Below are 20,884 nucleotides of genomic sequence, written 5' to 3'. Positions count from 1 at the left end.
AACGACATGTGACATTTACTCTGAGTAAACTGGGAGACTCGACTAACAGAGATGATGCAAGACATGCCGGGGATTAGGGGAAATGTAAGAGCAATAAAAAGAACACTATAACAAAATAGTGGGTTCTAGACCGAAACAAATAGGAAAAAAAAAGAACCAAACACAAAAACTACTCTTTTGCTTCTGCATAAACCATACTGCTACATTATTAATTTTATATCAACTACAACTCCATACTTATTTTTAAAAGGTCGAATTTTCATTTACTGTCTGTTCGATTTTTCTATATTTACTTATAGCTTTGGTGCTAGGACTCGCTAGTTTTTAGAAGTGTCACTCCTGAATGGGAGGGTCCCTAATAGTATTTACAACTGGACCGAGACTCCCACTATCTCTGAGTGCGTATCAGTCATGATAACACTCAGGCCCCATCATTTTCATATGCTTCTGTGATTATTTTGGGAGAATAGTTTTCATTATGACATCCCTGAAGGACCCTAGTTTAGAGTAGTTTGGAATGTCTGCCCAATTTCTCTTTGTTTCATGCAACGGAAAAAGGAAATTAACAAATGAGATCTGCTATTGAGGCAAAATTCATATTATGTGAAATGGTGAAAACGAAGGTAGGAATGGCAGCAGGTAGAAGGGGAAGGACAGCCGAAGTGACAGGTTTGTGAGATCTTTCCACTAACCAAAAAAGCAAGAAAAACTAGTCATTTTTATTCTCTTAAATATTACAAGCTCCGCTTGAAAGTATTTTCCTCATCAAATTGCCTTCTGGAGTAAATGATTAAAACCACTTAAAGGCATATAAATTCCCCTGTAGAATACCTCAAAAGGAAGCTACCCTATTGTGTTCAAAGCTGAGCTTAAAATAGGAACCCAAAGGGGAAGTAGTATTAACAGAATAAGCAACAGTCTGGCCATCAGGAACGCTGGTGCTGGCTCAGTAAAACGTGAGACCGGGTGTCAAGCTCTCAGATTCCCAGTACATCAATTTTCTCACCAGTAAAATGAACAGTTGGGCCCGAGGAGCTCTGAGCATCTTTCCGCTCTAGAGTTTAGACTGACTGATGAGGTTGGTGGGAAAGCTTTCAGTGGAGTATGGATACTAGGAGTTGCACGGACAGCGAAGAAGTTCCATTAGGCAAGTCTTGAGAACTTTCCCAACAAGGGAAATCAGCTAGAAAGTGATCCAAACTCCAGGTAAACGAGCTGTCTGTTCCACTGTGCTTCAGCTAAGATCCTGAGTGATAAGCACCGAACCGGGCTCCTGAGATCATCCTGATGTTAGCAAGACTCGAAAGCCTGCCACGGCAGGACAAAAGCCAACATGTTTCCTGGTGCTGACCATGTCTGGTTTAGCCATGGGGCATCTATTTAGGTCTGGGCAAACAAACTGCCTGTAGCAAAAACAACAACAAACATTTCAGAGCCTCAAACGTAATACACCTACGTGTTGTGCAATGTCATCCTTCCTGTTCAGAGAAGATCCAGTGCAGCATTGTTCTCGTTGTCCAGAAGGGAGAGAAACAAGGTCAGAAGGAAAGAAAGGGTGTTCTGGAACTTTCTTAGCTCCTGAGTTTATTTAACTTTCCTGTCCTCTGATTCGCCTCAAGCCACAATACTCCTCGCCTTTGCTCAGTTCTCTGTGCTTTGCAACTTTCTCATTTAATTCTTTATGGCACCACTCAGAAAGGCTGATTCTTTCTAAACAGACGAGGGAATGGACAGTTGCAAAATTTAAATGACTAGTTCTAAGCCATGTAGCTAAACCGAGTCCTCCGTTAGCCTAAGAAGTGTGTATGGCAAAATGTCATTCACGTAGCTGTGTTGGATCACAACTTTGATGCTGAAAGAAGGTCACACTCACAGGAAAGGTAATTTGTGTGTTGTGTTTTGGACTGTTATTCATCCTATAGATAAAACACAGTCGTGGTGAAAGAGATTCAGGGCAAAAGGAAGTCCACAGACTGCGCCACCACTTCCCAAAGGATCCAAATGGACAAGAAGACTTCCAGCAAAAAAGGTAACCTCTTGTTTGCAGGCTACTTTATGAAAGAGTGGGTACTCATCTCCAGGGTTGTTCTTTTTCTTGCTTTCCCCTCCTAATTCTTTTTTCATCATGTCACCCATTAGAAAGACTCAAAGACTGAGTAGAACTTTGGACGAGCTCCAACCCCTCATTCTGTTACCTGTTGCTTTTTTGTTTAGGGAGCCCTACTGAGTTATTTATCAGAAATCAAGCCAAATGACCAATTAATATTGGGACATAAAGATTGGAATAAGTCTTGAAAAAGTCATTTTAAAATAACCTATGTATAAATTCTTGCTATAGTATATTGCCAAGCAGCTGGCTATTTTCCAGAGTTTGGAATCCTCCAGTAGCATGGAAAGAATTCTTTTGCAGGAAAATAGTTCTAACAGTGAGCCTATTTGGCCATTACAAATCATCTCTTTCATTGTATTTTTATCTGTTTACTCACAGGTCTTCTCTTTGTTTCTCTGTAGTTCTAGTTCTCCAAGTTCACAGAAAAAAATCGAATCCATCATTCACTTGGAAACCTTTGCAATATTGGTCCACTGTTCCACCTTGTGAGGACTTTTTTTAAAAAATGTGTTCTTGGAGACACTGGGGTGGCTCAGTCTGTTAGGCAGCTGACTCTTGATGTCAGCTCAGGTCATGATCTCAGGGTACTGAGATCAAGCCCCGTGTCAGGCTCCACACTCAGCAGGAAATCTACTTGAGGATTCTCTCTCTCCCTCTCCCTCTGCCTTTTGCCCTCCTCTCTCTCGTTCTCTCAAATAAATAAGTAAATCTTTAAGGAAAATATGCTGTCTTGTAACATACTGAATACTAATCCAGCACTGTGTCATCTACAAACTCAGTAAAAATTGTTCTCTGCATTAGTTTTTTTAAAAGCTGAACACTTATGCAGTCAGAGTCTAGTGGCACACAACAAAAATGTTTCCAAGTGAACATCACCTGAAGGAATCAGTAGGACCAAATGAGATGCTCATTTACATTCTATTTTAAATATTTAGAAGAGAATCCCTGAGGTTTGGTTAGCTTCCTTCAATGGCAATTCCCTAAGTATAAACTTCCAAGCTTTATGGTGAATGAATATGCAGAACAGACAGGACCTCTGACTTATAGCTGGATAACTTGGGTTTTGTCACTGGCTCTACCACCATGTCCCCCATTCACTTTATTTTGGGACAATGCGACACAAATACCTTCACTTAGGTTTTCCTATGGCTGCCAATTGCTTCCCACACCTCCTGGAAAAAAGACCATATTTGCTTTACTTGACTGTAAGATCCCAGATTGCCTGTTGTGCAGCCACCTAAAGAATATGACAAAGTAACGTTGTATGTGGTCATGGTTATTTTGGTGAAAAAAAGGCAGTGGGGCTGAGTGAGGTCTCTGATGTCTTTTTCAGCTCTAGCCATGGGAGAAGTGGAAAGATAGTGGCCTCAGTCAGGATGCTCATTGCGTACTTCCATATTGTCCTCTAGGTCCAGAGTTCTGTTCGTTACGCTATGGACTGGCTCTCATCATGCACTTCTCAAACTTCACGATGATCACCCAGCGTGTGAGTCTGAGCATTGCAATCATTGCCATGGTGAACAGCACTCAACAGCATGGTCTGCCCAATGCCTCCACAGAAGGAGAAGGACCTCTTGCGGACACCCTCAACAACCCCAGCAGATCCATGAAGGAATTTAATACAGGAGTAAGTATCATGGAGAATGATGCTCTTTGTTGAGAGGGAAAACCCAGTTTGAAAGGAAGGATCTTGATTCTATAAAGTATAGAAGTATGAATTTTCAATGAACAACTGCAAAAAGCCTAGAATTTTGTTTTTGAGATATTGCTTACTTCTGTGGTAAAAATAATCCTTCACTGAGATTGTTATGATTACAAAGTAGGGGGACTATAGAAAGAAATTGTGAGAACTTCTGCAAAGGAACAGAATACTAGGTGTCTTCCATGAAAAACCTGGCACAGAGCACACCCTTCTGCTGGATTCTAGTAGATCTCTGCACCTTGCATTGCCTCGGGGCCATTCTGCAACTGTGTAAGTTCTCTAGAACAAATAGTCATGCAAGGAATTTTTGCCCATGGCTCTGCAAAAGAATTCTGTCCTGTGGAAAATCAACTGATACTCTCCTGACTTGCCCTGCAGCTGAATAAGCCAATTTGCTATATATTGAAAATCTAATTCAGCATTACTTCTTGCTTAAGAGTCTTTGACTTCTCTTTGGACCAGTTGTAACATCTTACTAATTCCTCCAATAATCCATGAGTTAAATAAAATCTTTATCACAATATTGTATGAGAACATGATTACACCCTATTTTTAAATTTTTTCTTTAAACTATTATTTACTGTACATTCCTAATGTCAACTTTGCATTTCATGATTTTATTACCTTGGGCCCAGCTTATCCGTAATGACCTCTCTGTCTCCCGTCTTTTCTCCATCATTCATCCTACACATTCACATTCTTGTGTTCAAGATTCCGGGATAACTTCAAGTTGCCAAACTTCTCTCTTGATGTGCTGTGCTCCTCCAAAATCTGGCCCCACTTCTCAACACCCTCAGATCTATCGGTGGCCCAGGCTCTGGGCAATTCAGAGTCCTGGTTATTTTCTCATCACTTGGTATCATTTCAAATGCTACAAATTCACTTTTCCTCTTCAACAAAAATGAATTTTCTTACTTCTCTTTGTACAAATCCTCGTCATTCTTCAAAGGATGGTTCAAGTATTGCTTCCTCCCCGGGATCATTGCAAATTGTTCTTCCCTCTTCTCAGAGTCCCTATTTTACTGATGTTTATCCTCAAATTTGAATTCTTTTTTTTTTAAGATTTTATTTATTTATTTGACAGACAAGCAGGGGAATACAAGCAGGGGAAGTGGGAGAGGGAGAAGCAGGCTTCCCATGGAGCAGGGAGCCTGATGTGGGGCTCGATCTCAGGACCCTGGGATCATGACCCAAAGACAGATGCCCAAAGATGGAGCCACCCAGGCACCCCTCAAATTTGAATTCTGACCGGAATCCTATATCTTACATTAATTGTAGTTATTATAAATGAATAAAAATAGTTCATATTATCTATCTATATATTTTTGCTTCTTTACTGCAATTTATAGCATGATGTCACATATCTAGTAGGCTACCAAAAATTATTTATTGGCTTACTTCATGAGAAGAATGTGATCTTACTAATATGTAATACGTGTTTTAGGAAATCCTCTCTGCTAAGGCAGACCATAATTCTTAAACTTGATTTTAAGGACTGATTTTGATGAAGTTCAATTTTGTTTTTTTAATTTTTGAAATGAGAGTCAACATGTCACCCAACTTTTCTCAGAAGCAAATAGTTAAAGGAAGCTCTTTCTCAGATGAAATATCTTTCAATGGCTTTATTTCCTCTAATAGCTTCCTACCATGCCTTCATTTCTTTATCTCTTTCCTTCTTCACTTTTTTGTTTTTACTCCCCTCTGAAAGGAGCAAATTAAGGGTATAATTGGTTATTTGTTTGGAAGAAGTGGGATATGTATTAGGTGAAAAATACAACTGATGAATCACTAAATTACCTCTGAAATTAATAATACACAATTCGTTAGTTAAATTGAATTTAAATTTTAAAAATTTAAGAAAATAAATTTAAAAAGCAAAAACAAAAAACAAAAAAATATAGAAAAGTGGATTTTTATACTAGAATACCACCAACCCCTAGAAGCACTGGTTTTAAAGTAGATCTTCATAACAGAATTTCTTAGCAAATAATTTTCTTTCTTCCTCCCTATCCCCCACCAGGCCTCTGTGTATGAATGGAGCCCAGAGACTCAGGGTATCATCTTTAGCTCCATCAGCTATGGGATAATAGTGACTCTGATCCCAAGTGGCTATTTAGCAGGGATCCTGGGAGCGAAACAGATGCTCGGTGCTGGGTTGCTGATCTCCTCCCTTCTCACCCTCTTTACGCCATTGGCTGCTGACTTCGGAGTGATTTTGGTTATCGTGATCCGGACAATCCAGGGCATGGCCCAGGTATCCAGCTACTTTCTCGTTCTGAGTGGGACACAGGTGCCAGATTTCTATGCAAGATCACAGGTCTTAATGATTTTCCTTTCAGGGAATGGCATGGACAGGTCAGTTTACAATTTGGGCCAAGTGGGCTCCCCCACTTGAACGGAGCAAGCTCACCAGCATTGCAGGCTCAGGTAAGGACGTGTGTGTGAATGACAGCCTTGTGATCTCACTCGCCCTACTGTCTGCCTCTCCAGGCCGGGTGATCAGATCACACCAAGGACTCAGTGACTTCTTCATTGCCATTTCCCCCAGCTGGTAGCACTGAAAGTGTATGCTTGCGGAAGTGAGGTTCCCTCAAGCCTCTCATTCCCAGCTCCAATGTATGGCTGCATCCTACAAATTTTTATTCTAAAGCAACCCTCCTGCATTCCATCTCCTTCCTTTGCAATTGTCCTGTCTTCTCTATCCATGAATGCTCTCAATGAGGAAGCAGAAGTCCAGCTGAGGACAAAGCGCAGACTGACACCCCGCAATTCCCCCCTCCCACTCCTGGGTGGGATCTGTGTGATACTCTTCCAGGAAGCCTCCAGATATCTTAAAGTTAAGGCCTTAGTAGAGGGGGAAAACTACCTTAACTTGTCAATGGCAAGGCCTCCCATACCTTTCAGGTCCTCTTAAGTGTACGAAAGTTCTTTTTGGAAAACCTCCCCATAGTCTATAGTTACCACCCCCACAACCCTGGGGCACAACCCTGCCCACAGGTCCTGTCCGCACGCTTCAATAAAACCACCATTTTGCACCAAAGACAGCTCAACAATTCTTTCTTGGCCATCGGCTCCAGAACCTCAGCCCACCGAACCTCAGCTAGATTCCTAAACCCCGTCACTCTCAGCTACTCTTCTCCCTTCTCCAGCTCTGTCCCCTGCAGACTTCTCTCTCCTCAAAGCCAAGTTACCTCCCTTAAGCACAGATAAGATACGTTTGCTCACTTGCTCGGGCTTCGAGTTGCATTCCTCCATGCCTGCGGATAGAAACCCAACTCCTTATGGTGTGAATACAAAGGTCAGCTGCCGCATGGTCACAGCCTGCTTTTCCACTAGGCATCCCTCTGAAAGCAAGGCTCTTGTCACCTACAATCGGCACTTAACTTCTCTCTGGCTCTACTCTCCTGGCACATTTTCCTGGAAGGTCCTCTCTTCCTGGCTTCTTTTATCCAAAATCCAACCATTCCACAGCTTAGCTCATGTAAACAATTTGTAAGCCTCATCATCTGCTTTTACACCCTCCCCATGTGCACATCCACAGGACACTAGGGTTGATTATTGTAGTTCTATTCCACATCCTTTTCCCCCCCAAAGTACAGATGGGGACCCATTCGGGGGCCATAAAATTAATGTAGTGGGTCAAAAAAAAAAAAAAGAAAAAAGTATTTAAAAACAAAACTGAATAGAATAGAACATGTTGGAGTGCATTGCACATGGTGAGTCTAAGTATTGATTCATGAAACTTTTGTCTGAGGTTTCTGTATGTGTATGTATTTGTGTGTGTATTATGTCACCGTGTAAAATGCATTTCTTCTTATAGGTCTCTGTAAAGTATGTTCAAACTCCAAGGTCGACACTAGATTATATTTATAACAGTGAATTTGGCTCATGCTTTTTTCTCCCCAAGTGGACTGAAGGCTCCTTGAGGTCACGGACAATATTTTATTCATCCGTGTAAGACTTTTCCTTCCTGTCCTCAATCTCATATTGTGCCCTGCCAGAACGCAACTCTGATTCTAAGGAAATACTGGTGGGCTATGACTGACCGGAGTTTCTATGACAAACTAAGGGATTTGAACTGGGCTCCTTGGGGTTAAGGAGCTCTTGAAGTGTCAGGAGGCATACCATTATTTACCATTATTTACCATTACCATTATTTACCAATTCCAAGTACTTCACATGACATCATTATCGGGGGAGATGTGGGAGCAGGAAGAGAGACTCTCCTCACTCAGTAACTCTCTGTCGGGACAATGTCCGGGAGGCCACTCAGTCTCAGCCCTTTGCTGTATTCATATGTGCCTTTTTGTCCCTCTTCTCTTCAGGGGCAGCATTTGGGTCCTTCATCATCCTCTGCGTTGGGGGACTAATCTCACAGGCCTTGGGCTGGCCTTTTATCTTCTACATCTTTGGTGAGTCATTTTCCCCTCAATCCCAAGCCCTCTGTTGGCCAGCCATTTTTGGTTGGATGCCCATGTTACCTGTCACCTATGCTCTGAGAAGAGAGAATGCTGAAGATTGGTGGCTCCCTTACTCTCCAGTCTAGGGAATGACTCCCTGTGCTGACTTCTGAGGAACTGGGAGTGCCCCTCCCCATCCCACCCCAGGCGTCTTCTGTAGACTCTCCACCACCATGTCTGAAGTGCCAGGTCTAGTTGCCTGTGGTTAAAATATCAGTGTCCCCAAAAGTTGGTGGAACATACTTTAAATGTGTCTTCATATTTTACTGTAATTATTATTTCTGCCAAGATTCCCTTAATCTATGTTCTACCAGGCTAATCTTCCTGGGGGGCCTGGATGGTTCAGTCAGTTAATTATCTGACTCTTGTTCTTGGCTCAGATCTTGACCTCATAGTCGTGAGTTTAAGCCCCACAATGGGCTCCACGCTGATTGTGGAATCTACTTTAAAAAAAATAAAAAATAAAAAAAGCATCCTTCCCTAGGGAAACTTCCAGGGCTTATCCCATCAGATGCAGTCTTTAACCATCTTCAAATGACAGATCTTAGCAATGAGACACATTTCTGTTCTGTTGTTATAACCAAATGATGTCATTCAATATGGTTCTGGCTTGTATGGCTCTCTCCTTAATGTTGTTAATCCCAGGTCACTTGGATTCACATGTGTTAATCAGGTACTGTCAAGAAATATTTCTTCTGGAAATCCATAGTGAGCATATTGTTTGAATAGAAAGAACACTATCTTTTGCAAATATGCCGAAAATTTTGCCTTGCCGCACTGATTTTCTGGCAGGTCGTCTCATGTATGTATAACTATTATGTTCCCCAATCCTGACTACTCAGATCTTCCAAAATAAGACAATACTGTGGGTAATAAGAAATAGCTGCTAATGACTTAACTCTATAACCACTGGAGTCCTAAGAGTAATTAACCAGCTAGGCAATTGTATGTTCGTGCTCAGGTTCTCTCCAGGGGGATCTGACATTGCCAAATGCAACTCCATATTTGCAAGGTGGTCTCTGGAGAGCTTTTAAAAGGAGATTTGTAGGGGCATCTGGGTGTTGCAGTCAGTTAAGTTTCCAATTCTTGGATTTGGCTCAGGTCATGATCTCAGGGTCCCGGGATCGAGCCCTGCATTGGGCTCTGTGCTCAGCGGGGAGTCCACTTGAGATTCTTTCTCCCTCTCCCTCTGCCTCTCTCACTCCTGCTGTTTCTCTCTCTCTTTCTCTCTCTCACTCAAATAAATAAATAAATCTTTTTTAAAAATGGATATTTGTAAAAGAATTGAAATAAAGAAGCGGACACATTTAGCTCCTGGTGGAATAACCATGAATTGATAGGTGTGCTTTGAAGGGGATGTGGGCCACATCGGAGGAACCTCCCTTCCCCAGCACACAGATCTACCCGAAAATTAACAGGGTCCCGGCTTCCCAGGTAGCATTGGCTGTGTCTGCTGTCTCCTGTGGTTCACGGTGATTTATGATGACCCCATGCACCACCCATGCATAAGTGTCCAGGAAAAGGACTACATCGTCGCCTCACTGGCTCAACAGGTACAATGCATCCCTTCTACCTGTGGACTATGTGGAGGCCTCTAGGGCATGGTGTGGGGCTCCTGGGAGAGGCCTCCTCACACCTGTTCCAACACCATGTTGATTAGATCTTTCCTTTCAGTCCAGTTCTCCCAGACGATCTGTCCCCATAAAGGCTATGGTCAGATGTCTACCACTTTGGGCCATTTTCACGGGGTTTTTCAGCCATTTCTGGTTATGCACCATCATCATAACATACCTGCCGACCTATATCAGCTCTGTGCTCCACGTGAACATCAGAGACGTAAGTATCCTTCCAGTACTTCTACGAAAACAATAACGGCGATAAGGAGAAAGAGTTCCATGCTGCCTACTGCACTCTGGCCTTGCACAGAACACCTCATTTGACCTTCACAATGACCTTGAGGGAGGTGTGTAATGATTCCTATTGCCCAGGCACAGACCTGGGGACATGCAGAGGTCAGCAGATGTGCCTTGGATCGCACAACCCTGAGTGACAGAGCAGCTACTGGAGCTGTGTCCTCAGCCACCAAGTGACTTCGCAACACCAGTCGACTCTTCAGTGTCCTTTAGAGCTTACTATCACTCTCTCTGGAGCCCAGTGTACTGCCATGCAACCAGCCCTCTGCCCTGAGGCCTCTTCTGTGGAAAAGGCTGCTGACTTCTGAAAAACAACTCAGGATGTCCAGAGTGCGGGTTAACCGTCGCCTGGGGAGCTGATAAACACTGGGGCCGTCTACATATCCACACTCATTGTATGTGTTTCCTTCCTTCAGAGTGGGGTTCTGTCTTCCCTGCCTTTCATCGCTGCTTCAAGTTGTACGATTCTAGGAGGCCAGTTGGCAGATTTCCTTCTGTCCAGGAACCTTCTCAGATTAATCACTGTGCGAAAACTCTTTTCATCCCTAGGTAAGGATAAGTGCACGGGCTTGGTTAACAAAACCCTTTTCCCCACACATGGTCTGAGAGAGGTCCTAATGGTGCATCTCATTGCCCAGGGCTCCTCCTTCCATCGCTGTGTGCCGTGGCTTTGCCCTTTGTGGCTTCCAGTTATGTGACAACCATTATTTTGCTGATACTCATTCCTGGGACCAGCAACCTGTGTGATTCAGGGTTCATCATCAACACCTTAGATGTCGCCCCTAGGTAAGACCTCTACCCATCCCTACCCCCCACCCAGGGTCTTCTGGAGGTGTTAGGCCCCTTCTTGCAACTCCCTCATGCTAGGGCATGCACAAAATGATAGCACAATAATGACAAAAAATTAGAAACATCAAGACCTGGCCATGACCTATCAGGGCAGCTTCAGAACAATATTTCCCACTCTTGGCCAGTAATCATTTAGATGAAAAGCTTTCCAAGCCTCCCCACCAGAGATGGAAGTGTGTGCTCTGGGAAAGGGCTGACACATGTGTTTTGGAAAAGCTTCCAGAGTGTTGGTAACATCATATGTGTGATATGTATGCTCTTGCCGTGAGCCAAGCCCTGTTTGATAGACAAGTATCAACACATCTACTCCCCACAACTGCACGAGGTCGGCCTGATTGCTATCCTCGCTCTAAAGAGGAGAAGACTGAGTCACTCCAAGGTGAAAGGACAAGCCTGAGGTCACACAAAGGCAGAGCCAGGCTTCGGACCCAGCCAGTTTGTCCAGAGTGCTGTCCTGGGCACTGCATTCACCGTTCGCCTTGCTGAGTGGCTTCGGGAGGGGGTGGCGCGTAGATCCTGGGATCCTGGAGACTGAAATGGCTCCTGGTTGTTGATTTGACGGAGAGGTGATTTCAGGGTTTGCAAACAGACATTACCCTGAAAGTCTTTAGGTAAAGGAAACATCATTAGGCAAATTGACTTTGCTATTGGAATTGAATTACATTAAAGTTGAGCTTCTAAGAAGCCTCAGACAGCTTTCTACATAAAATCATTTGTAAAATCTTTGGCCCACAGGTATGCAAGCTTCCTCATGGGAATCTCAAGGGGATTTGGTCTCATCGCGGGAATTATCTCCTCCACTGCCACCGGATTCCTCATCAGTCAGGTTGGCCAGTTTCTTGATCATCTGCAAGTGGCAGGTGTTGTTTGAGGCCCTGGAGACTCATGGCGGGGCCCCTGCTCTCCAGGATGGTGTGGTCTGACAGAGACAGCCAGCGCGGGTGTCATCGCGGTCCCTCTCTTCACAGGGGACTCAAAATGGCAGTCTGTTAGGTCAGGTTGCCCAGGGAAAGAAAATATAGGTTGAACTTCTAAAAATGAACGGATGCTGAATGACTCATGTATTTTTGTTTTTTAAAAAGGACAATTTCATTCAGCATAGGCTCAGCCAAGTTTGATGTCTCCCTGTGCCTGCCTTTCCCAGGCATGTGTATCGTTCTCAGGCTTCTGGAACCTCATACTCTATTAAACACCATACTTCATTAAAAAAAAAAAAATGAACGGATGCTAGATGGATGAAAATGAGTGGTTCAGGTAGAGAAAACAGCACAGATGAGCTCCTGGAGGAAGAAAAGCGTAAAAATGTTCTGGGTTAGGACCAGAGTGAATGATACATGTCAAGGGATGGTAAGAGATAAAGACAGAGGAGCAGAAGGGAAAGGTTATGAAGAGTCTGTTCAGATTAATTCTAAACAGAACAATTACACAATGGAAGCATAAAGCGTTCAAGTCCAGTTTAAATACAGGGGGGCTGAGGTCATGGTAACAAGAGCATGGCTGTGGGCACGTGTTCACCCAGTGTGAAGCGTGGGCTGGGAGAACAGAAGAAAAAGCAGAGCCAGGCTGGGATGGCCGATGACAAGAGTTAACTTACAAAAAAGTTTTATCTTTTTTAGAGCGAGAGAACAGGGGCAGAGGAGGGAGGGCAGGGGAAGAGGGAGAGGGAGAGAATATTAACCAAACTCCACGCCCAGCACGGAGCCCACCACGGGGCTCAATCTCACGACCCTGAGATCACGACCTGAGCTGTAATCAAGAGTTGGACCCTTAACCGACAGGAGCCACCCAGGCGTCCCAACTTACAAAAAAGTTTTGTTTCATTTTTAACAAATCTCTCTGTGATCTAGTTTCCAGGTTCATTTTTGACCAAACTGTTAGGAATCCACTGTGACTCTAATGTCAGAAATGAACTCTGACTTACCAGCGCTCGGTGAGGAGGGTCATTCCACCCAAATACGACACACATTGTATTGAGATGTCCGGCGAAGGGGTGTTGACCGTGATGTCAACAACCAAAACCAAAACCAAAACTAAATAGAAAGAACACAGGAATGAGATCTTAAAAACGTCACTTTGGGTATAATTTTAAATGAGTAATGTGGTATTTTTATGAATGTTGAGATCCAGATTTCTAGAAAGACATTAGTGTAGGTTAATTTATTTTGGTTTAAAGAAAAATCCACCTCAGGCACCTGGGTGGCTCAGTTGGTTAAGCGTCTGCCTTTAGCTCAGATCATGATCCCAGGGTCCCAGGATCAAGGCCCACATGTGGCTCCCTGCTCAGCGGGGAGTCTGCTTCTCCTTCTGATCCTCTCACCTCTCGTGCTTTCTCTCTCTCTCTCTCATTCTCTCTCTCTCAAACAAATACAAAAAATTATTTTTAAAAATAAAGAAGAAGAAAGAAAGAAAGAAAAGAAAAGAAAAATTCATCTCAACCCAGAGCCCACTGTTCATTTTAGAGTCGTTCTGTCTCCAACAATTTCATAAAACCTTCTTTGATATCTTAAGGTATTAAGTGGCTATGCAGATCACTCCTGCTATACTTGGAGATCAGTTTTGCAATGCACAATATGGAGGATTTCTAGAGCTGGTGAGGGAAGGAGCCATGAGACTGATAATTCTGTGTTTTCCACCTCCAGGATTCTGTGTCTGGGTGGAGGAATGTCTTCTTCCTGTCCGCTGCCGTCAACATGTTTGGCATGTTTTTTTACATCACATTTGGACAAGTAGAAATCCAGGACTGGGCCAGAGAGAAGACCCTCACCCGCCTCTGAGGATATTGACCCGCAAAGCAGAATGCAGTGCTGACCACTAACTTTAGTGATGTTTTTTACGAATTGTCATTCTTCATATTCTTGGCCATAGGCTCAGCGGTTCTCAACTCTGGCTGCGTGCTGGATCCCTCTGGGGAGTGTCTAAACCACACAGAGGATGGGGCCGCCCGCAGAGACTCGGAATGAACTGGTCTGTGGGAGAGCCTAGGGGGCCCCAGGTCCTCAGACATGCGCGGGCTTTCTAGCATGCAGCCAGGGTCGACAGCTGCCGGACACACTGGAAACGTCAATTCCTGTTGCCTTTGAAGTCTCCTCTTTGGAAAGTACTGGCTGAATAAAAAATCTATGTGAAAATAATCACGGATAAGTCCCTTCATAGGGGTGATTATGGACACAGAGAAGACCTGCTGGGAGCTGTAGTCATACAGTATAGAGCTCAGCATGGAACAGAAATTTAAGGCTGTAATCCATGGGATTAACTTTTTTATTATTTGTATGCAATGTGTGAAACATGGATGTTTATTTATGTGGCTCAATTCTATTAAAATTCACATGCTAAAATTAAATAGACCATTTTCAAATTATTTAGATCAGGATTATTTCCATCAGGCGAAACAGATACCTACTTATCCTTAGCTAGGTTCCGGGGATCAATGACTGGGAAATGACCAGGCAGAGATTAAACGGATGAGGTTAACTAGAAATCAAAGGAGAGAAAAGACAGAATTGAAAGGCTCAAGGGGAGGCAAGATGGGCACTTCCAGAAGGTACAAGGAGATAGTTTGGACCATGTCATGAAAATTGAAGGGAGACATCAGAGGCGCTTTCAAATGAAATCCTGATTTATAAGGAGAAGAATATTGAAGGTATAACAAGATGGAAGAAACTGTACAATGACTCACATACCAGAGAAGTTCCTTTTTCAAGATTGAAAAAGACTGTTTGACCTTCTTTCTAATTTCCCAGGACTCAAGGAGTCATCATTGTCTCCAGCAGGAAATAATTGGGGTTCCTACCTCTTAAGACGCATCCTCCAGGCTGTGAGAGCTGGTTCATACACAGAGCTGACGCCAGTTTTGCTGCAACTGTTCTAGAAGAGAAATTCCCGCCATCTTTAAAAGCCCCACAGAACCACAGGGATGGAAATTTGGGCTAACCTAGCACATGAAGAGAACATCCTGACACAAATCAACAGGTATTATTAAGCAGGTGTTTCAAAGAAAACAGATAGCCAGGCTCTGAGGATGATGCTGAGATGAGAAAACTCTCTCTGTCTCTGGGTATTTTACAACATAGAGAAGAAGGGGAGTTTGCAGAAAACAAAAAGAAGAGAAAAAGAGGAGTCAGATAATGGATGGGCAAATTTAAAAAAGAATTAAAAAAGAATAATAATAAAAAAAAAAAATGGCAGACAACCTCACAGAAATATGGGCCAAGGTCTCGAAGAGAGACTTCATGAAAGAGAAATTCTAAGTGGCCTAAAAATGAAAACGCTGGTCAACGTCACTAGACGTTACGTAAATGAAAATGGAAATCTCCGTGGGATGGCACCACGCACTTCAACAGAATGGACAGAGAAAGTGAGAGAAGACGAAAACAAAGATTGGCAAGGGTGTGGAGTGACTGAAACTCGCCCACCGCGTGTGAGTGCGAATTAGAACCTCTGGAAGCCTCTGGAAGCCTCTTGGCACCGTCCCCTAAAGCCCAATGTAGACATTGCAGTATAGATCTGTCCCTTAGAAACCTCCCTGCACATTCAGAACAAGATGTGCAACGACATTCGGATTAGCCCAGCAGGAAACAATCTGACTGTCTGCCAAGAGAAGAATGAGTAAATCGCTAACGGTCTCTTCACACAGCAAGGCGAGTAAGGAGAGCGCAACATGGATGGATCTCACAGACGCAGGAATGAGTGAAAGAAGACCAACAGTATCTTCTTTCAAACACTTAAGTAAAGATTTTCAAAACAGACAAAACTAGTTTATCCTCTTAAAAATCAAGTCAGGACTTCCCCCTCGGGTGGGGGTGGCTGCAGTGACGGGCTGGGGGTTGTAATGGAGGCTCTTCGGGTGCTGGTATCTCCTGCGACTTGGGTGCCAGGCACATAGTACATTTATGTGGGTAAAAACGAAAACATTTACTTAAAGCACATCCAATGTTTCATTCATCTCAAAGTCTCTCTTATGTCTTGGGCTTAGGTCTGATCAATGGAGCAGGCAGGAAGGAGCCACTCTGATGTTCTTCCTGGCTGTCCCCTTCCTCCTCTTCCATGGAACCATCCAGCATCAGAGCAGAAGGGAAGGGAGCTGGAGAATTGATGCTGTCAGCGTTTGGATCACAGTCTAAGTTGCCAAACAGCAACAGGAATGAGCTCAGGCTTCCCACGCGAGTCCCTGGAAGCATCCATTGCCTCGGAGGTAAAAACAATGGTTCTACACGTCCAGAGCATCTGCTATGACTGATTCCTGGCAGGCAACATGTCTGGGTCAGGGACTCTGTAGTTACTGTTCCCCATCTGATGGTTTGAAGAAGGGTTACCGTTTACACTTCTCAGGGGCTCAGAATGGGTACAGTTGTGAGTTGATCGGAAGTATCTCTAGCCAAAACCCTTCCCTAAAGAGCTTTATCTAACATTAAGTCATGCGAATTAAATCACTATTCACACTCAAATTCACACTCAAATAATAATTCACACTCAAATAGTTTATCGGCATCTAACAATGATATAAAATGCTTTTTCTCTTTTGATGTAAATAGTATGAATTATATAAATACATTTCTTCATGTTGAGCAAAGTATACCTTGAGTATTCTTTAAATACCATCAGATTTGATTCACTAATAGTTTGTTTAAGACATGGCTGTCCTATTGGTATATGACATTGGCTCTGAATGTCTCGATATGAAGCTTATGCTGATTTCAAGAAAAGAATGAGAAACTCTTTAGTGCCCAATATTCTGAAAAAAAAAATAGGATAAAAATTGTATTCTTGCTTTTATTATCTGAGGGCCTGAAAGCATTGCCTGTAAAAGTATGTAAGCTAAAAGCCATTGTGACGAGACTCTTGGCATAACTCTCAATTTCCTTCATGGTTATGAGCCAGTGAAGGGGTTCTATGTATTTCTTCCATCAGTTTTGACAATTTATGTTATGTTGAAGGATCATTCATTTTATACATAATTAAAAACATATTTGCAAGATATTGCAATGCTTTATCAAATTATCCTTTTAATAATATTTCATTTTTTCTGTTTCTGAGGGGTGAGCTTCTTTGGGACTCTGACATGAGGTGTGGGTGCTTTCTTTCTGCTTCTTCATTAGACCACTTAGTTATATATTCACTTTAAAGATAGTTGTCTCTCTTTTTAAAAAGACTTATTTATTTATTATTTAGAGGGGAGGGGGCAGAGGGAGAGGGAGAGGGAGAGAGAATCTCAAGCAGACTTCCCACTGAATGTGGAGCCTGACAAGGGACTTGATCTCATGACCCTGAGCCAAAATCAAGGGTGGGCCGCTTAACCAACTGAGTCACCCAGGTGCCCCAAAGATAGTTGTCCTTTTATTTTAGAATCTATTCACTTTACCTGTCATCATCTTACTTCCTATTTCCTTGTTTTACATCTCATAAGTTTTGTTTTGAATATTTAGTTCATTTATTTTCATCTACCTTTATTTAATCATGGAGAGAACGTAAGCCTCCAAAGACTTTTCCTCTAAGACTGCCTTTGTAGGAAGATTTACATTTTTCTGTGTTGAGCCCCTAGATTCATTGTTTTCTTAATGTTTTATTTCTTAAGGTAATAACTCATGGAGCATCTGTCGACTCTTGCCGTATATGCCTGAGGAAACTGACCTCTGAGACACCTGGACATCTCACCCAAGTTCAGTCTCCTTGGTTTCATTACTATTCTCTTAATTTGTGCTCTGCACTTGTGGCAGTTAATGTATTAGTGTTGCACTCTGTCCTTTCCATACCAGGATTACATTCTGTTAAGTATTATAATCGTCACTGTGATTTGGATGTAATTCAATTCCCCTAGGGTGGGGGTATATAGCTCAGTGGTAGAGCATTTGACTGCAATTCCCCTAGGGTGAGGCAGGCCAGGTGCCCAAGGAGCAGCATTTAAGGCAACAGTCTTTCTCGGGCTTGAGCAAGCACAGAATTGGCCCAGGACAGTGAGCATCCCCTCATTGTCACACCCTGGCACTTCTCATTTTTTCCTTAGCCTAGTTCTGGCCACTGACTTTTTTTCTATGACCACCCTCCTCCCCCTTCTTCTTCTCAAAATAGTTCAATAGAGATTATTTTGGAAAAGTACTTGGATAATCCCCTGAGTCCCAGAATAGCAGAGAGTTTCTTTCTTAATATGACACACTATCATAATGGAGCTCAATACAGTAAAATAGTAAGTTAGCCAGGATAAATTTCATTTCACAAAACTTTCTGATCCGTATTGACTTCTTGTGAGTCTCTTCTGGTAGCTAATGCAATAAGGAAATCTGGTCAGACAACTAATTTTTGTAGGACAGGTGTATGTAGGTAGGTGTGATAGGGTTCACTCTTTTCCCTGAAATGCCATACTTTCACCAAGATGTCCAAGGTGTGAATCACTTTCAATTTGATGTTGCCTTGAATATCATGAGTAATTTGCTTTTGGGCTACTGGTCTTGGAATTTCCTTCAATTTTTTAAAAAGTTAATGATTCTTCTCTATTTGTTAAGAATCCCTCATCTATTTATCCGTATCCTAAAACTTGTTATCTATCTTCCAGTTTCCGCTGATGTCATCCTTGGATCTTTTACTTTGTCTTCTCCATGTTGGAATCACATTGACACATTTCCCAAGCTCTTCATATAAGTTCTCTTTATATAAGTTCCATATAGGTTCTCTTTATATAAGTTCCAAATTATTTCTTAAAATTGCCTGAAAATATGCTGACGTCCACACTATTCCTCTTCCCATTTAAAAAAAAAGAAAGGCATCCACACCTTATTGTGAGCCAATGCCTACAGTGTAAATACCTCCTGCTTGTGAGCAAAGGGATAATTCCAAGTATCGGGTTGGGGATTACCTGTTAATGATTAATACATTCACCTAGCTCTTGGGTTTCCTGCCTTTCCTTGCCTGTTGTGTGTATTTTATTATAGGTGAAGGTTGACCAGGGTTGGAATGTTCTGAATTCAGAGCAACAGGGCAGGTTAGGGAACCAATTCTTTGAAGTAAAGCTAAGATATTTTTCCAGGTTCAAGATGTATTTGATAAAATCCTCAGATAAAAAAGTTACATGGTTACTTCTAGATTTGGTATGAAATTTATAATAAGGTGGTTCAAACCGCTGTTAAAATCAAACCATGTCATGAAATGCTTAATTGTAATCATTTCTCCTCTTATTTCATCTTATAAAATGTTTAATGTTTTATTTAGAAAACAACTTCATTTATGTTTTTGATGAAAAGTATTAGATGTCCAGTTAAAAATGTTTAAGAGGATAGCTAAAGTTTTAATTCTTTTATGTGGTACACAATCAAAAGAGATTAAAGACTCTTCTTTCTATAGAAGGTCTTTTTTAAAAAAATATTTTTTTGTTTATTTGACAGACAGAGATCACAAGTAGGCAGAGAGGCAGGCAGAGAGAGAGAGGAAGGGAAGCAGGCTCCCTGCTGAGCAGAGAGCCCGATGTGGGGCTTGATCCCAGGACCCCGAGACCATGACCAGAGCCAAAGGCCGAGACTTAACCCATTGAGCCACCCAGGAGCCCCTAAATGGTCTATTTTTAAGCAGTATCAATTCTGATGCTTATTATTCCTGATTTTCTTTAAAAATTTCCATACCATTATTAACCAGAGTCTCTCTTTCATAGGACCCACCCCCTTTTGCCTCTCAGTGCAATGTCATATTCTGATTTTTATAATTTGCTTCATAGGATATGTATTTGTTTTGAGTCCTTTCACAAAGTTTTAGGAATTCACTCTTACTCCTTTGGGAAAATCCTGAGAAAAATGTGTCCATTCTCTGAAGTCCATGGTATTGATTTCCTTTTTTCTATAGAGAACTAAAAAGAATGTGTTACTGAGGATCTGGGGGTTGTAGCAGTAGAAACCAACTGGATTGTTTATGCCACTGTGGATTTAGTCAAAGAAACTGAAATGGGACTGCTCCAGGGATCAAAGTGAAGGCCAAAGAAAGGTAGCTACAGCATCTTGCTCCATTGCTGAAATTGATGGTGTTGTCTTCTATATTCTCCATTCTCCAGCCCCTCTCCTCAATACTTATGGTCTCAGGAGAGAATTTAATTGGTGGAATTTAGGTCATGTAATCGATCACTTTTTGGCTTTAAAAGAGCCTAAAGATCTGATGGGCTATGTCTCAACTGAGCCACTCCAGAGGGAGGTCAGAACACCATGATTCGCCATCACAATATGTTCTTACAAAATGGGGAAAAGATAATTCCCCAATATAAAGCTGCAATACTAGAAAGAAGGGGTAAGAAATCTCAGAATAGGTTCATATGAAATCTATTTTGTTTTCTTTTAAATTACTGTGGAAGAGAACCAGTTCTAGTAAGACAGCTGTTCACCAAAATGAAGTGACGATGGTTTCTTCTTCAGAACTGTCCCTTGCTGCTCTGGATGCCACCACAATTCTTAGGACCTGAGATCTGCCCCAAGTGATGTCAGTTTACATAATAATTAATTCATGTTAATGAGTATGCTGAGGTTGCTGAGCGCATGGACATCCCCAACCAGAATGTAATGGCTTCCAGTTTGTGTTGAAATCACTTTCCAAGCGGTCATGTCTAGTTACTTTTCTGAAAGCAAGGGAGTAACGTCTCCCTGTTGATATGGGACTTTTCAGTTCCAGAAAGTGCCCCCTAGTTTTAAGGGTGAGTCATCCCCAATGGTCCAAGGATCCAACTTTACTTTTAGTTCCAGTTCCTGGGAACCCAGTGGAGAAATTGGGTGCCACAGACACAGATGTTTCAGTGAAGCAGAGAGGCTGAGCATCATTGAAATTGGTGCCCAGTATCCTTACTTACGACCCTGTTACCCTCTTATCTCCCAGGAGCTTGAAAAAG

The 20,884-nt window shown here is 42.4% G+C and overlaps 1 protein-coding gene across 1 annotated transcript; it reads left to right on the top strand.

Moving 5' to 3' along the window:
• The first annotated feature begins 2,389 nt into the window (after positions 1 to 2,389).
• Positions 2,390 to 14,242, top strand: SLC17A2 (solute carrier family 17 member 2). Its single transcript, XM_044252689.1, has 11 exons — positions 2,390 to 2,426; positions 3,520 to 3,737; positions 5,833 to 6,066; positions 6,152 to 6,239; positions 8,138 to 8,224; positions 9,707 to 9,825; positions 9,947 to 10,108; positions 10,602 to 10,734; positions 10,824 to 10,971; positions 11,770 to 11,860; positions 13,674 to 14,242. Exons 1-11 carry the CDS (start codon positions 2,390 to 2,392, stop codon positions 13,806 to 13,808), a joined length of 1,452 nt encoding a protein of 483 aa, XP_044108624.1. The 3' UTR covers positions 13,809 to 14,242.
• The last annotated feature ends 6,642 nt before the right edge of the window (positions 14,243 to 20,884 follow it).

This window comes from Neovison vison, chromosome 1, assembly GCF_020171115.1.
Source record: "Neovison vison isolate M4711 chromosome 1, ASM_NN_V1, whole genome shotgun sequence".
In the NCBI taxonomy this organism is placed as follows: domain Eukaryota; kingdom Metazoa; phylum Chordata; class Mammalia; order Carnivora; family Mustelidae; genus Neogale; species Neogale vison.
Note: the sequence above shows the minus strand (reverse complement) of the source record. Positions and strands in the feature narration are given on the sequence as shown.